The sequence below is a fragment of the Castanea sativa genome, chromosome 6 (assembly GCF_040712315.1).
Source record: "Castanea sativa cultivar Marrone di Chiusa Pesio chromosome 6, ASM4071231v1".
NCBI lineage: Eukaryota > Viridiplantae > Streptophyta > Magnoliopsida > Fagales > Fagaceae > Castanea > Castanea sativa.
The window spans coordinates 55465545-55483471 of record NC_134018.1 but is presented as its reverse complement, the minus strand read 5'-3'; the positions used below and the strand labels follow the sequence as shown (position 1 = coordinate 55483471).

Here is a 17927-nt window from a genome sequence, read left to right as displayed (position 1 = left end):
CACTGAGACGCGCATTGTGTACTGTTCATTGGCCATGAACAGTGATTTTAGGCCAATGAACAGGTAATTTTAAGCGTGAACAATAATTTTTACACATTAAAAAATTATTTTGCTACAGTGTTTTTCAGTTTTCATTTCAGCTACATCCAAACGGACCCTAAATTTCAAGAGGAGACAAACTTGCTTGAGTGGATTTGAGCGGAGAGAAGTCTGCTCAAACAAACTTGATAGACATTTGCTTGAAGCACGCCTAACTTTTGAGAATTTCTTGTCTCAGACAGCTAGTGATAAGGGCCATGAAACAAATTTTGATACTTGAACCAATTGAGGTGTCTCTCCAAATATACCATTTTTTTTTAAGAGAGCTTTAACTTATGGCGTCCGCTCCTGATGATACTCTTTATCATCAGATCAAGACACCAATTGATTTTTGGTGTAGGCGGGGATTGAATTTCAGATATTTTATTCAACCATCAGAGATTTTACCAATTGAGCTAATTGGAACCCACTCAAACATACCTATTGAAAGGCCATACGGCACATACCCCATTGTGTATAAATAGTAAAGTGTTTTTTAGGTCATAATTTATCATTATAGAAATTTACAAGAATTCTCAAAGCTATCACTCATAATTTTTTTTTTCATTGTATAATTGGGACAAATTTGCAAGAACCCTTTAACAACACTTATGTATAGACAAATATTGTCTAAGGACAACATTCATTTGTGTTTCTAAGTCATTGCTCTTTGTTCATTTCATTATTTATAAAATGTGTTACGTGGGTCTTATCGTGTTAATTTGCTTAATAAATGAGTCATGTTAAATTGAGAAATTTTAACACAATTACTAAATAGATCCAATTAGGAGTATATCTATACTTCAATACGACATGAGTACGATGCACTAATGGAAAATGCAACTCCTCACCAGAAATGATTTTATTTCCTTGAAGTAGAGACCTCGCCCAAATAGGCAAAAACATGTTTTGTTACTAGTTATCCTACTGAGAAGCAACCTTGGAATTAAGAATTTGTAGTGAAACTTGATCCACTTCCCTAACATTTTTGGACATAGTCTCTATTTTAGAGAAATTTTGAGTATGGGGGAGTGGATTAAAATTTTGAAAATTTATTGTGTCTCACCCACATAACTAGAATGACCACATCAACTAGATCAAAATGTAACTTTAGGGAAGCGAATCAAAATTTTGAAACTTTATGATGGAAAAAAATCAAATTCCCTCAGATCACGATCTAACGGTCATGGATAAACTGGTTTTGGCTTTTGAAAATTCAAATTACAATGACTTGGGCTTGTTTAGTAAGAGATTTCTAGTAACGATGTTTAAGTGTTGTAAAAATACGTATAGGTGAGAAAATATTGTAGAAATACGTATACTATTGTTTAAACAACGAAAACTATTGTTTAAGAGCATCAACAGCGATTGTAGGATATCCCAAATGTAAGCCTCTTTTTCTCATTTAGTCCCATTTAGGCTCAAATTACTTGCTCCAATAGAAGTTGTAAACTACAACTATTGTAAAAAAAAAATACAATTGTGCTATAGTGCGGTTCTAAATGTAGAATCGCACTGTAGCTCAAATTGTATAAATTTTAATATATTTTATTCATGCATAAATTCTTTTCTCTCTCTTTATCTCTCCGTCTTCCATCTCTTCTCTCTCCCTTGTTCTTGTTCTGCCCTCTCTAGATCGGCGTGGTGGGTGTCAAGATCAGCGAGATCGGCGATGGTGGGTTTCAAGATTGGCGAGATCAGCGGTGGTGGGTCTCTACGTTTTTCCTTCTCCGACAACTCTCTCTCTCTCTTTCATTTTTCCTCCTCCGGCAACTCTCTCTCTCTCTTTCATTTTTCCTTCTTCGCATGGGTCAAAAAAATCAACTTCCTTCAAGCTTCCTAGCGGCGAATCCACTTCTTTTGAGCTTCAACAAAATCGAGATACCCAGCGGCAAATTGAGCAATCCGATTTTCATAAATTTTTATTGTGTTTATGGGTGAAGATTGTGTGGCTTTGCAGTGGTTAGCGATGGAGATCGCGGTAGGTTAGTGTTGGGTCGCGTGGCTTGTGTGGGTCAGATGGGTTGTGTGGGTCTGGTGGTGCAGCGACGTGGGTTTGTTGGTGGTGGCTTTGATGGGTTGTTGTGTTTGACCGTGGGTTGCTGTGTATGTGTGTGTGTGTTTTTTTTTTTGTGGTGTTGATGGTTGGAGAGGGTGGTGTTGATGGTCTGGGTTTTTTTGTGTGTGTTGACGGTAGATTATGGGTTGCCGGTGGTGTCAGGTGTCTGTAGTGCAGCGGTGATGGTGATTGTGGTTCTTGAACAGAAAGAAAGAGAGAGAATAAATAATGTGTTGTATTGTAAATGATGATGATTGTGGGATATATTATTTTATTGTGTAGAAATATTATTTTAATGAGTAGAATAAGAAAATAAAAGTTGAGATGCTGGAAGTATTGTAAAATTGTATTGTATAATTGATAAAGTGGCTTTTTGGATAGTAAACTAGGATAGAATTGAGATAAACCAATGCTGATGCTCTAAGCAACAGTAACAAACAGCCATTTTTGAGTCTTGGGCCTCTTGGGCCTTGGCATTCTTTTCTTACCGATTGCCATTCAGCTTTGAGCTTCTACAGTTAGGACATTTCAACTTTGAATACAAAAGTTTCCCGCCACCTCATCCATCCTCACCTTTTCTCCTTCTTTGCACTGATCCTCATTGGTCATTGCTATACTATCCTATTACTTTGCTCTTCAGGTATCAGATACAAAATACAATACGATCATTTCAATAAAGAACACAGCGATAACAAGCTGGGTTATGTTTAAATTACAACTACGGCTTTTGGGTCCCTCGTGTAAAGCCTTACATCAATTCAATCACCTCGGATTAGCTCCTTTTATTTGTAATTATAGCGTTGCAAATTCCACTCATTCTAATACGTTGGATTTGAACCGGCTAATTAATGAGCTGTCTAAATCGGGCCGAATTGATGATGCCCGTAAGATGTTTGATAAAATGTCTGAAAGGGATGAATTTAGTTGGAGCACAATTATAGCTGCTTATGCCAATATAGGGAGACTAGATGAGGCTAGAGAACTCTTTGATGAGGCTCCGAAGAAAAGTTCTATCACTTGGTCTTCTCTTATATCTGGGTATTATCGGCATGGCTGTGAAATTGAAGCTTTTGAATTGTTCTGTCAAATGCGGCTTGAGGGACAAAAACCCAGCCAGTATACATTGGGAAGTGTTCTTAGGGGGTGTTCAATATTGGGTTTGCGCCAGAGAGGTGAAAACCTTCATGGTTATGCCATAAAGGCTGGGTTTGACTCTAATGTTTTTGTTGCCACTGGTCTTGTTGACATGTATGCAAAGTGCAAGTGCATTTTGGAAGCCGAATGTCTCTTTGAAACATTGGCTGATAGGAAAAATAATGTGTCGTGGACTGCTATGATTACGGGGTATTCTCAGAATGGTGATGGCTATAAGGCAATTGAGTGTTTCCGAGACATGAGGACCAAAGGAGTTGAGACCAATCAGTTCACATTTCCTAGCATATTGACAGCTTGTGCAACAGTTTCAGCATGTGATTTTGGGGCTCAGGTGCATGGGTGCATAGTTAGAAGTGGTTTTGGTGCTAATGTGTTTGTTCAAAGTGCATTGGTTTGTATGTATGCAAAATGTGGAGACTTAAGAAGTGCAAGGAGGGGACTAGAGACAATGGAAACTGATGATGTAATCTCTTATAACTCCATGATAGTTGGGTGTGTAAGGCATGGGTTTGAAGAGGAAGTTCTATCCTTATTTAAGAAAATGCATTCAAGAGATATGAAGATTGATGTCTTTACATTTCCATCAGTACTAAACTCTTTTGCTTCCATGATGGATATGAAAAGTTCGAAATCCGTTCATTGTTTGATTATCAAGACTGGATTTGAGGCTTACAATCTAGTGAGCAATGCTCTTGTTGACATGTATGCTAAACAGGGAAGCTTAGCTTGTGCTTGTGAGGTTTTCAATCAGATGGTGGACAAGGACGTGGTCTCATGGACCTCCCTGGTGACAGGATTTGCTCACAATGGCTCCCATGAAGAAGCTATTAAGTTGTTTCATGATATGATAACTACAGGAACCTGTCCAGATGAATATGTGATTGCCAGCATTCTGAGTGCCTGCGCAGGATTGACAGTCTTAGAATTTGGGAAACAAGTTCATGCAAACTTTATTAAATCTGGCCTTGAATCTTTGTCGATAGATAATTCCCTAGTCACAATGTATGCAAAATGTGGGTGTATAGAAGATGCCAGTAGAGTCTTCAACTCAATGCGAGTAAGGAATGTGATTACTTGGACAGCTTTGATAGTTGGTTATGCACAGAATGGCAAAGGAAAGGACTCCCTACAATTTTATGATCAGATGATAGCAACTGGCACAAAGCCGGACTTCATTACTTTTATTGGCTTGCTATTTGCTTGCAGCCATGCTGGTCTTGTGGAAATTGGTCTCCAGTACTTTGAATCTATGGATAAGGTCTATGGAATAAAACCAGGTCCTGAACACTATGCTTGTATGATTGACCTCTGGGGGCGCTCAGGACACCTTAATGAGGCGATGGAATTACTGAATAGAATGGATGTTAAACCGGATGCCACAGTATGGAAGGCATTACTTGGAGCATGTAGAGTACATGGGGATTTAGAGCTGGGAGAGAGTGCAGCAAACAAACTTTTTGAATTGGAGCCCTCAAATGCTGTGCCTTACATTCTGTTAGCTAACATGTATTCTGCAGCTGGTAGATCAGAAGATTTTGCAAGAATTCGACAGTTGATGAAATCAATGGGAATCAGAAAGGAGCCTGGTTGCAGTTGGATTGAGATGAACAGTCATGTGCATGAATTTATATCTGAAGATAGAGGCCATCCAAGGACATCTGAGATTTATTCTAAGCTTGATGAGATTATGATATTGATCAAGGAAGTGGGGTATGTGCCAGATAAGAAGTTTGCACTTCATGACATGGATGAGGAGAGTAAGGAGCTTGGTCTAGCTTATCACAGTGAGAAGTTGGCCATTGCTTTTGGGCTTCTCACTCTGCCACCAGTGGTACCAATTCGAATCTTCAAGAATCTTAGGGTTTGTGGGGATTGCCATTCCGCTATGAAATATATATCAAGAGTTTTTCTTCGGCATATTATTTTGAGGGATTCAAACTGTTTTCATCATTTTAGAGAAGGAAAGTGTTCTTGCGGGGATTACTGGTAGAATTTTCACCTCAAACCTTGGCTCCTATTCTAGTGTCCTTTGAGAAGCATGCTATGAAATGACTAGTTTCTTCTGTCATCACACAATTTATCCTTCAACTTCATTTTCAAGGTTGAAACCATAAACTTCATTTGCACTAGTTTCTTCTTTTGACACAGACAGAAATCTGAAAATGCTCGAACCCAGAAAAGCATGGACCTGTCCTATACACTGATTTAGCAGGTAATATGAACCTCCCATCCTTAATACTCTTGTGACCTGGATTACGTTGAATCGTGTGATTTTATCCCCATGATTTTATCCCCTGAAGTATGCAGTTTGATATCCCGTATTTCATCAGCAAAAACACAATGGAAGAAACCTCAGGAGACTAAACTAAGACTTTCCATACCATAGAGTGGAAAAATGAAAACAGGCCATACATTAGGGGATGAACTATTATTTTCCCCTAAGAAATTTTCCACATTGGATCTTCTAAAGCATTTTATCAAAAAATAATTAGGATTGAAGGCATTAACTATATTTCAACTTGACCTCTTAATGCAATCAGAATCCTACATCACCAAACTTTTGGTGGAAAAAAGATTCTGTGAATGAAGAATATATCATCAAAAGCTTAAGTAGAATGCTTTATTATTATTGTGGAAAAAAACAAATGAACCAGTTATTGTCAAGCATAAGGCCAAGGCCCAACACTCTTAGTTCAAGTTGAGAAGCTTTCCTTCCATGATGTCAAAGCATGTTTCAGTTTCTGCAAATACAATATGCATTTGAAACATGATATCCTCTCAGGTGGATGAATGTTCATTTTTCCTGGAGCATCTTAGGCCCGGTGGGTTCATATTTAGGTGATGCCAACAAGCTTCTTGCTACTACCCATGGAATGCTAGCTAAATATAATGAGGCAGAGAATCTTCTATAAGCAGCTGCATTTTATGAGGTTTATTTGGAAGTTCTCGTCCATTGCCTTCCAGGTTACATCTCATTGCTTGAACTAATTAATTCTATATCAAAGCATTGGCATGCAGAATTGGAGTAATATCAAAATTCTTGTGAGTATGAAGACAGCATGCTATTCTCACACCACATCTCTGGCAGGTTGAGCAATAATCACTGTGCAATAAGGTAGGCTTCAAATTGGCTCTTTCTCTTTTGTATTCTCTTTTACTTTCAAATTTTATGATTCTTCTCTAATGCTGGTTGTTGCTGATTCAATGTCAGTGAAAAAACACCCAAGTACACACCCTAAAAGTAAGGTAGTGCAGATGAAATGAGCTTTTATAATAGTAATAATCTTTAAGAGATGATTGCAGTAGGTGTTAATACAACTCAATGAAAAGTGAGATCTAATTGTTACTAGAATGGTTATTTTGGTTCCTGATCCAATTTCAAGGATGAAATAATCTAATTGTAGTTAGAATATTTTGCATGTTTTGGTTTACATGATCCATGGTGACCCCTAGCCAGGATCTGCATCCTTAAGAACTTAGTATCCATAAAAACCAATCATATTTTCATCTTAAACCTTTGATTGATCATAATTCTGTCCATACCCAAGTTGATGCAGAATGAGCTTGCAACAATAAGGGGGAAAAAAAAACTAGGCTTCACAACCAAGCTAAAGAGAAACATCTCTCATCAGAAATTGATTCAAAATGCACTCCTTCAAACTATTGTTGAAATCTCTATTTAATAGGCTTCAAGGATGACATCAATAAGGAGAGCTCTAATCAAGCCACAATTACATTTTCCTAAAATCCTCAATCACAACAAAGCCTAAATTCAAAATTCAAAAATGAAATCTGGTATCTCAAACCAATTAATCTTTCAACATTGATTCTGGTTGCACTCCCTGCATCAATTGGGATTTAACTTTGCAGTTTTTAAATTGGTTGCTATTCGTGATTTTGCATCCATCAACATTAAATGTTAAATTACTCCAATTGCAATACAAATTTACTTTTACCCATACACTATATTGCTTTGCATTACAGTTGTTGCATCTTGAGATACTTGTACAGAGCCCCAATTTCGTGGTCTTTTAATGAATTATTGTTGCAGTAAATAATATATTCCTTTGTGGTATGAAAGTTAAGAATTTAATCATCTCCAAAAGAAATTATTTTAAACAGATTGTTATTTGGCGTCATGATCGCAGAATGAGATGAGTTTGGTTACATCGAGCCTAGTGTATCTGATCTGTCAGTCTGTGACTATGTAGTACACACCTGAGTTCAAAATGCTTGGGTATATAACCTCTAGTGGTCTAGAAATTCATCAGGTCTCTATTCAACACAGAAGACAACTTTGATAAGATGAGTTTGGATCACCAAGAAAGTGAGACCACTGATGATTAAATAAAAGGCTGGTAAGAGACTGTTCATGCATGATAAGCAAGCCGACCGAGTCTGGATTGGATCTTCTGTATAAAGTTTCTGTAAAATAATTGTCCATCCCCACCTCGCCCCAAACTGTCTGGAAATATTGGTTTATTATATGTTTTATACTGCTACTATCTTGTATAAATTTTGATCACATTACAGTTAGATACCTAATCTTCATTGATGTTATTCATGTTTTCGGGCTTGAATACTTTTCATGGATTTGATATTCCTAGATTAACAAACTGTCCTGGAAACTTTCAATGGTCTAAGATTAGAAGTGTAATTGCCACCCACTCTTATGTTGGACCTAGTTAATCACACAAGTCTTGTAAAAATTATCTCTAAATTCAGCCATCCATAATCAACTCTCTCTCTCTCTCTCTCTCAAGTATGAAAATAGATTAGCCACACAAGTAGTCTTTTTTTTTTTTTTTTTTATCACTTCAAACAGTACGGACTATGTTACGAGATTAAAATAGTTTTTTAACTGAAAGTCTAAGTAATGAGAAGGCCCAAACTTAAAACAAACATTACTTCTTATCTAACTAAACAAGAAAAATTCAATCCACACGCATTTATATTTCAGTCTGTTTTCTAAACACGCTTGCGATGAAAGACAGAAATTAGCTTAGGTGTCATGGATTAGTAAATTAGGTGTTTGTACAACCAAAAATAGTTTTGGCATTTAGTTAAATGAAATTTGCCAATTTTATTTATTTATTTTTTAAAAAAAATTTGCTGTTGTTTAAATCCTCAGAATTAGTGTGGAGTTGAAAAAATTGGAATCATTAAGAAAATTCTTCGGCCTTATGAAAGGAGAGGCCACCCGATTATGAGGGGGTGTTGTCCTTGTCCAAACTAATTTAGATTACTTTGTCTACTTTGGGATTGAAATCTGGTATAATTAGTTAGTTTTAAGGATTGAGATTAAAAAGGTTAACAGTCAACAGCTTAACTTTTATCCTTATCAGAAAAAGTAAAAGATTAAAAATTTTAAAACAAAAAGTTTTTTATCCAGGTGAGGATTGAATGCCCAGACTACGTGCATCCCAATTACTTTGAGACTTTGAAGTTTGAATAATAAGAACGACTGATTCATGTAGCTGAGCTTTATTTTTGAATTCTTTACTAGCTGCCTGCTATTACTAGGACTTTCTCACAAGCTTGTTCTATACTCACTTCTTGACATATAGGCATAGCATCCTATGGTTTAAAGGGAAGTGCCACTTTTACCACCAAAAAAAAAAAAGAAAAAAAGAAAAAAGGGAAGTGCCACAGACCATACAAATGGTGTACCTTTGCCTGCTTATCATACCCCTTGCATAAATTTTCCGGCCTTTTTTTTGGTTGTCTTTATTGGTACATTTTGAGATTGGTGTCTTTTAATTTTATACGAATTAAAAGAGCAAACAATCAAGTTTTTGCTAGAGGTATTCTACCAAGTCCCAAAGTTTAATAGATCATCTTGTATGTATTAAGCACCAAAAGAGTTCCAGGATATCAAACAACATAACCCACTTTTTTTTCCCTGGTACTGAGAAAGTGCAGCAAGACTGGTCAATGAGTTGAATTTCCATCCAAAGTTTCGAAATTTGAATCAAACGCAAGTACAATTTACTAGGTGCCGTAGATTAAGTTCCCCGATTAAATTTTAACACATGATTACATTGACTAATGAATACAAGCAATATTTTTATATTTCTCAAGCTGAGCGATGGAAGGTTCACTTCTTTGATAAGCTCCTGCATTTTCTTCAAGTTCAGGAAAGAAGCAAGCAGATGAATATAGCATTTGCAATATGGCTGATAGCTGCAAGCTCATCCACATATAGATGGCGATTTTTTCTAACGTTGCTTGAATGGTTGACGACACGATAAGATTAAAAAGCTTAAAATTAAGAAAGCATGCGAATAGCTTTATTATGATTTGAGTTTGTGCTGTTTTAGTGTTCCACAGTTCAACTTTCAGGAATTCTTCCAATAAGCAACACCATATAACACAGGTTATTTCTCAAAGGGTGGTGAAAATAGAGAACTTGACACGAATTCCTTGGATATCTGAATTTCTTTTTGTAACACCAAAAATGAGTAAGAATGGTATACACTAGAAAAAAACATCCTAATTCATCTAACAGATCCCATTCAGTTAGTCTCCAATCAAATGCCCATTAACTATATATGACAACACAATAACATTTGTAACAACTCATTCACCATCAACGCATTCGTCACATCCTAAAATTTGGAAAATTTCAACCTCATTCAAGCACTCCCACTTCCACCTGCACATCCACCACACCATTATGAACAGCCTGCCAGCCCCATGACACTCCTACCCCTTGTTTCTATCATGATAATTTGTGAAGACCAAAGGGCGGCTTCTGGGCTATTGGGGCAGGGCAGCACGGCTAATCAGACAACTAAGCACCCAAAAACCCCTTTATATTTCCTACAGATGTGACCACCATGTCTGATAAAAAAATTCAATTCCTTGCGTGCTCAGGAATGAGTCGATGACGCAGTTCAATAGATGCACCAGCCAGTTCTGCAGGGAGTTTTGGCATCAGCAACATGGATCCTCAAGCAAATATATAAAGAGAAAGTACACAATATCAACTTACCTTGAGCTGTGAAATTAAACAAAGCTGGAAGTGCTCGCTCATTAGGCAAGCATGCATTTGGGCTTCTCAGGTCATCAAAGAAGGGGTGCGCACATGCCTCCAACTGAAAGCCAGGATTAAATTACATCATCATCTAACAACAATCCATATTTCTCAAGAATTAATAATCTCAGACAATGAGTAGACTTAGAAGGCTATATTTTGACAAATTACATTATATATATAAATCAAGCCAAAATACAGATAAAATGAAATCATGTTTTACTGTAAAGGCATATTAATAATAGCAATTGGCTACCAAAGCAGCTTCTTGACCCTAGAATTGGGTGGCAAATTCATTCTAAAAATGTACCGATCAAAGCTGTAGCCACATCAAGATTCAAGATTCACCCAAAAACAAGAAGCAGATCTTCCACATTATTATTGGAAGTCAAAATTTCAACCATTTAGTATCTACTTAACCATCATTAAGTATGAGTAAAAACATTTGACAACATTCATAGAAAAAAAAAATTAAACTGTCTTACAGCAGTGCAACGTAGATTTGGTGAATATTGCAGCAGCCTTGAGACAAGATCCACTGCTTCAGGGGGCATTCGCTTGTGAAATATCTAGAAATCATAACGTCATAAGATTCACCATCACAAAAAGTCCATGTACAATGAGGAAAATATAGTGATAAAATTTCCAGCAAACCTTGTGCCATGGGTGAGCTTTGATCTGAGGGAACTTAAACTCATTGTAATTTGGATTCATGCACTTGATTTCTTCTCTGGTTGGTGTCCCCAGAATCTAATATAATACAGCCAAAAATGGGGAAGAAAATCACTAAGAAGATGCAAAACAGAAAAAGCAATAATAATCAAAGGAAACAAAAAGTTATTGATAGTGCACCTTAATGATCTCAACCAGCTGATCAACACCACTTTCACCAGGAAACAGTGGCTGCATATGATGTGAAACCCAGTAAACATCAGAACCAGACAAGTGTCTTATTTGAAAAGAAACTAAATCTCCAAAAACTTCATAACAAAAGAATATGTGCATACTTCATGTAAGGATTGTTAAAAAAAAGGGAAGCCAAAAGCAGGAAGATAATAATCAAACAGAATTACACTTATATAGGAGATGCTTTTAAATAGGTCCTAGTGCTGTAAACCTCTAAGATTAAAAACTTCCAATCTCCAAAGAATGAAGGCATGTCCAAAAAGGAACACAACCAAATAGAGAGGTAAAACACACTGAACAACTATACCAGAAAACTTATGCTAGAGAACATGATAGGGGTAAATCTATCCACACTTCTTTCACTAAAAGATTTGAAATTATACAATTGGAAACCACTTCTAGAAGTTAAAAAGAAAGATAAAAAATCTATTGTAAGTGCTGCAAAAAACATGCTCCATCTCTGATGAAACAAAGTAGAAATTTACATTAACTAATATCTCAAAGATATATTGACTATTAAACTTTGACATCAAAATTCAGAAAATAAAAGCGCCAGATATATATAAACCCACCTGTCCTAGAAGCAGCTCAGCAAGGACACAACCAACTGACCACATATCAATAGCAGTTGTGTATTCTGTGGCCCCAAATATTAGTTCTGGAGCCCTATAATATCGTGAGCAAATATATGATATGTTGGGTTCACCTGGCACCTAAAATTGTCAAATAAATTTTTTAAGTTGCTTAACATGTTCAGAGTATTTCTGAAATCCTTTTGGATAAGGAAGAAAATAGAAGGAAAAGCATACCAGCATCTTTGCGCTGCCAAAATCGCATATCTTTAACTGATGAGTATGGGGATTGACCTGCAGTAAGCATCATACACCTTAGCCCTAGGAAGCCTTGCCATTATGTAGTAACAAACATGAGTTCAAACAAAATGACATCTTAATGCTGAACAGAGAACAACATAACTGCTGATTTTACCAATGCGCACCATATAGCATTATAATTGTATTTTCTGTAATCCTAGATTATGCATTATAACAACTATTATCATCTTCATACAAGGTGGATGATAAAATCATAAGAATTTGTCAAGGTGAATCGCTAACAAGTAAATTTCAACTACCTTTCTTACTGCATAAAAAATATTTTCAGAGCTAGTCACTTATCATTACGAACAAAAATTTAGCATTTTTAGTTTCTGACAGAAACAATCTTCTTAGATCAATTGAATCAGAGTCAAAAGCCACAACAGCAACTTGCTAAAACTTCATGACTCAATCAGAGGAGTGGTAGGCTATTAAGTGTATGGTTCAAATTGACACAAAAATATGTACAAAAGCAAAGACTGATAAATTCCTTCATGCTGATATTGAACCAATGAAACAAGAGAGAAAATCTTACCAGTAGATTCTGTGGTTTAATGTCCCGATGACACACTCCAACAACGTGATGCATGTAATTTAATGCACGACAAATCTACAAAGATAACATAACACAATTTAATGTGTAAAAAGACCCAAAGCAACCATGTAATTATGTGGTATATGCGTCAAATCTTACAGCACAGATAAATGCAGAGTTTCATTATTCACCTGGTATGTATAAAGTTGAACAAAGACAGTGGGCACATGTTGGTTCATCCTGATATAGTGCTTTGAAACTTTGTAGACAGTCTCGGATATATACTCCAGGACAAGGTTAAGATATAACTCATCTTTCTCAGTGGTTGAAAAGAAACAGTGCTTCAGTGGAACAACATTAGGATGGTCAAGTAAGCGCATAATCTGAAGTTCTCTATTCTTGTATCTCTTATCCTGCAGCACCTTCTTTATCGCCACTGCTTCACCTGTTTCCAGGCACTTTGCCTACAACATATTCGTATCATGTGGAAATGGAAGAGACATCAAAATCTTTATTAACAAAAATATCAACACAGAGACACACAATAAACCAAAACATCAATATGGACATATGCACACAGGCAGATGAAGTCCAAGTACCTGAAAGACAACACCAAATGAACCTGTGCCAACCACACGCTCTGCCATGTATGAGATTGTCTGCAACCAGGTAAGAAATAATAATTAACAGCTTTGTACATTATTGATTCTAATAAAATTTATGTTCGAAATACAGAACAAGGCAGAGGTTCTAAAGCCAAATATCATGCAGAGAAACTTCAATCACTAGATGTCAACTAAAATTAATCAACTAAAATTTTCAGAGTTATGTATCAACTAAAATTTTACTTGCATGGAAAGTTAGTACACCCAAGTATGCATATTTTCATATACACATGAGCATGCTATTGTTGAAATTCATATTCAACAACCAAGCCATGAAAGGCATCCAAAAAAACCATAAAAAAATAAAAAATAAAACCTCCCAACAGGCAAATGCATGAGGGGGGGAGGGGAGCCAGAAGAAATAAAAACCATAAAAGCAGACTCCTCAGATCAATCACAAGGCCCAGAAGAAGGTGAGAATATACATTTTTTTTAAAAGACTCTTAGTTCACTCTCAATAGACAAGCATGAAAACAGCACAGCAGAAAAAAAATGCAATGACAAAAGAAATAGAGTCACCTGTTTTGGTTGTCCATTTCGACCAGCTATTGTAGTTGCAATTATTTGACCTGCTTCTGTACCACTACCTTTTACAACAGTCGGTTCCATATCCTGCAAAATGCAAAATTTTAGACCAGCGATTTAACTGTTTCAGGTTTTGTGGTTTCAAAGATTTTGCAAGATCTGTGTGATTCAGTAGAATTACATCCTGTATAAGGACGTTTCAAAAGATAAAATAAGTATAAAAAAAAAAATTTAATATTGCTCAAAAACGTATATAGTAGGCATGATATAGACAAAAGAAATTAGAAAATTATTCATGGAGGAGGAAACAGACTAATTCAAACAAAAAATTAACCTTTTCATCGTGGTGGTTTACTTTCTCATCTCTAATTTTCATTTCATGCATTTCTTTAGGGAGCTGATCATAACCAGACTTCTCTTTTCTAGGCATTGTAGATGCATCAGATGTGCTTGCAGCAGTTTCCAGTGATGTAGAGGCCATATGCTGCTCCAGACCCGTGGCAGACCTCTCTAGTCTATTTGGTTTCTCATTGTCCTTGTGTTCAGTCTCTTGATCAACCTTTGCTCTCTTAGTGCTAGAATCTCCACCCTAAAGAAATCAATTACATTGACCATAAAAAAGAATTAGACAGTTGTAGTAATGTGATGCACCCAATGTATCTTAAATTATTGAAAATAAAACTGACATAGCGTCTGCACTCTGTCTGATCTAACTAACCTCACTGCAAATTAATTGTTTCTTTCACCATAACAACATTCCCAGGGAGGGGGGAAGAAAAGTAGCAAAATGAACTAAAAGGAGCCATAAACACAATATACACAGACTGACCAACTAGCCAATTAGGAAGTTATACAAGTTTCAAGAAAAGTGCAATTAGCCCTTTTGAGCTACGCTTGTCACTTTACCAAAGCCATATGCCTCATTGAAAACACCTTAAGGCATGACTAAAACAAGTTTTATGATTCTAAATTTCTAATAATTCAAAAGGCATCAGCGGCCAAAAGTCAGAAAAATCTCCTCGAGGCAGACTGATTACTGTGAGCAGCAGAAACTGTCATGTCATACGGTTCAACCACAACCCAAATGCTTCAACCATTAGGTTTTACTTTATTGCTTTGATGGGGACTTTCTTCTGATTTACTTGTTCAAATTTCCACGATTTTTTCCCCCAAAATGCAAGCAACGGTGATTTAGATTTTAGACCCATTGCCAACCAAATAGAGATATTCATTGCAGAAGCCAGCTGCTAAACTAATCTAAGTGTCCGTGCTTCCTAGCTATTAACTACCACCCTATGTACTAATTTGCCTTATTAGCTGCATTACAATCACAAAACTAAATCCCATCCTCACGCAACAGCCACACTCCACTCCACAATCCATCATCAAAATCTCATGCGAAAGCCCTTTATTCGCAAAGTTATAGGGCCGTACCCAATACACAATGCTCGCCTCAAATTTGTGTAGAGGCTGATTTTCGTACTCGAACTTGTAACACATATGTTGGGTGGATGGCACTTTCCCCATCACACCTTGTATACATACAGACATTTAACAACAATGACCAGCTAAATCAACCTTATATTGCATAACCATGAAACCCCACATTAACTTCAACAGCATTTTTAGAAGGGAAAAAAAAGATAAATAGAAAACTACAACACCACAAACAATCCCACAATTTGGAATGCAATAAAAACAAACAAATATATAGCATCAAAAATTTATTATCTCTCTTTTTTCCTTTTTGACAAATGCATTTAAGAATCTGACTCATTCCCACAAGGAAACAGAATCAAAGAAACTATTTTTATTACAAACAAAACAAAAGCAATCAAATTAATTATAAAAAAAGCCAAAGCTGATGCAAAGTTCTCTTCTTCTTTTTTTTAAAATAATAATAAAAATATAGCTTCAAAGCTTCAACATTGTATTTCTATTTCCTTCTTTCTGAAAATTTTCAGAGCAACCAAACAAAGACTAAGCCAAAAAAAAAAAAAAAAAAAAAACTTACAGGATCGGATGAAATGGAAGTGCGACCAGAAGCAATGCTCTTTAGCCTACGCATCACATTCATGGTTGGAATTTGGAAACCCTAATTCCCCCAAACAATTTTAACAATCTAAAATATTAAAAAAAAAATTCATTAAAAAAAAAACATCATCATCAAGAAGAGAGAGAATTTCAAATCCCTCTCTCTCTCTCTCTCTCTCTCCTCCCACAAACAAAAGAAGTTAAGATAGACAATTAAAAAAACAAAAAAAAATCTCAACCTCTCTTTCTCTCTCTAAAATATGGGCTTTCTCTCTCTCTCTCTCTCTAGAGTCCAGGTGGCCTTATGTTTTTCGAAATTTGTTGTTGTTGTTGTTGTTGGTGGTGGTTTGGTTTTTTTGTCATACGGTCAAACATGGATCAAACCCAATCATTCCGCCCTTCTTTCTTTTTTGTACTTTGGTCAAACTCCCATATCTGACCCTTCATCTCTCATTATTGGTGGAATCCAACGGTAGAGATTTTTGTGAGGAGAATAGTGATTTGGCGTTACGTAAATGACCTCCTACTTGTTGCGTTTTTGCGGAGAAAAGGATTTTAGGATAGAGAGAGAGAGAACCGAATATTCTGGGAGCTTTGTCAGTTTGACTGGTCTTTGACATTTTTATTACAATTTACAAATTAAAAAAAAAAAAAAGATTTTTATAGGTAGATTAAGGCTTTCTTTCTTTGATCGAGGGAGCGTATGAATCGGTCTTTTTTAAGACAACATATTATTATTTGTCATTGTGCTTATCACGATAGTTCCATCAAGATCTCTACGTAACACATAGTATTACATTTACCGTCATGTGACGTGGAGTTGATCAGTACACATTAAATATATTCTTTTTTTTATTCACGTATAGCTAATTGCTACAATAGTAAGGAGGGGTTATGTTGTGTTGAAGCTTGAAACTATTAAGGTTTATGTTTTTTTTTTTTTTGAAACTATGGATTTGTTGTGTAAACATTAAGGTTTATGAGTTTGATAATGTAGCATTATAAATGGAACAATATTCTCTTCCATAGCCAAAACTATGGCGTTGACATTTCTTTGATGTGAAATGAGATGACAGCATTTGGCTTACTAATTATGGGAAGGGAAAAATAAAAGTAAAAGGATAGATTTTTAGCTATTAACACTAAAATCTTAATAGATGATTGTATTGTATGCTGACAATAAACGCTAGTATCTATTATCTAATAAATTATTTATCAAAATAAAAATCTGATAAATTAATTGATGCTTTTCATTTTTCATGTGAATATTTCATATTTGGTTAATGGATTAAGTTGTTTCTCAAAAAAAAAAAAAAAGTTAATGGACTGAGTTCATTTATATTGTTAAGGAGCGAGTAAGGGTTCGTTTGATTAGAGATTTCTAATACTATTATTTAAGTGTTAATACATGTGAATTAAAAAGTGTTGTAGAAATACGTGTAAGGGTGTTTAAACATTGTAAATTGTTATTTAAACACCCTTACCAAACATTCTCGAAGGATCTATAGATTTAAGTGGCTGTGTTATTTTATAGGTAATTGTAAGTGCAAAATTGTACCCGGACCTAAAAACAAGTGATGGGCTCAGGCCCAATAAGCCTTATACAATGAAATTTGTAGAGTATGAGTTTGAAACCTAGGATTGGGATGTTGGAAATTGGTTAACAGGCTAAAGTGCCACAATCTATGCAAATGATAAGTAAATATGACAAAGAAACTTCCTCGGACGTAAGTCTCGAGTTGTATAGTACTTCTCTTTCTATGCTAAAGATTACAATTCTTAGTTCTTTTTTTTTAGCTCAGAAGTAGGGTCCTCTCTTCTTTCCTCTCTCGTCTTCTTATATACTTCTTCATTTTCCTTTTTTTCATCCACGTGTCATACAAACCTTCCCCTTAGATACTTATCCCATCCACCACCTTCTTGAAGTCTTCAAATAATAGCAGGAATGCTGAATTCTACTGTTTAGAGGCCATTTCCCCATTAATGCGGCCAGGGAGGTAGATGCAGGGCCTTTAATGTGGTGGTAGCAGCTTTCTCCTCAGATATTTCTCACACGTCC

General features: G+C 35.9%; 2 protein-coding genes across 3 annotated transcripts; one reads left to right on the top strand and one right to left on the bottom strand.

Annotated features, from left to right (window-relative positions):
* Positions 1–2708: 2708 nt before the first annotated feature.
* LOC142639037 (pentatricopeptide repeat-containing protein At2g03880, mitochondrial) lies at positions 2709–7897 on the top strand. 2 transcript variants are annotated; one of them, XM_075813128.1, is made up of 2 exons: positions 2709–5393; positions 5441–7897. In XM_075813128.1, exon 1 carries the CDS (start codon positions 2841–2843, stop codon positions 5280–5282), a length of 2442 nt encoding a protein of 813 aa, XP_075669243.1. In that variant the 5' UTR covers positions 2709–2840; the 3' UTR covers positions 5283–5393; positions 5441–7897. The 2 variants fall into 2 exon arrangements, with proteins under 2 accessions (XP_075669243.1, XP_075669242.1); XM_075813127.1 differs by having other exon boundaries at positions 2709–6407; positions 7441–7897.
* A 1663-nt stretch (positions 7898–9560) lies between these two features.
* LOC142640865 (shaggy-related protein kinase theta) lies at positions 9561–16187 on the bottom strand. The gene is made up of 13 exons (XM_075815169.1): positions 15849–16187; positions 14169–14423; positions 13829–13921; positions 13244–13303; positions 12836–13108; positions 12645–12719; positions 12044–12100; positions 11807–11947; positions 11181–11231; positions 10983–11078; positions 10814–10897; positions 10287–10389; positions 9561–10210 (listed from the first exon to the last, which is right to left on the bottom strand). Exons 1-13 carry the CDS (start codon positions 15909–15911, stop codon positions 10149–10151), a joined length of 1413 nt encoding a protein of 470 aa, XP_075671284.1. The 5' UTR covers positions 15912–16187; the 3' UTR covers positions 9561–10148.
* Between the last annotated feature and the right edge of the window lie 1740 nt (positions 16188–17927).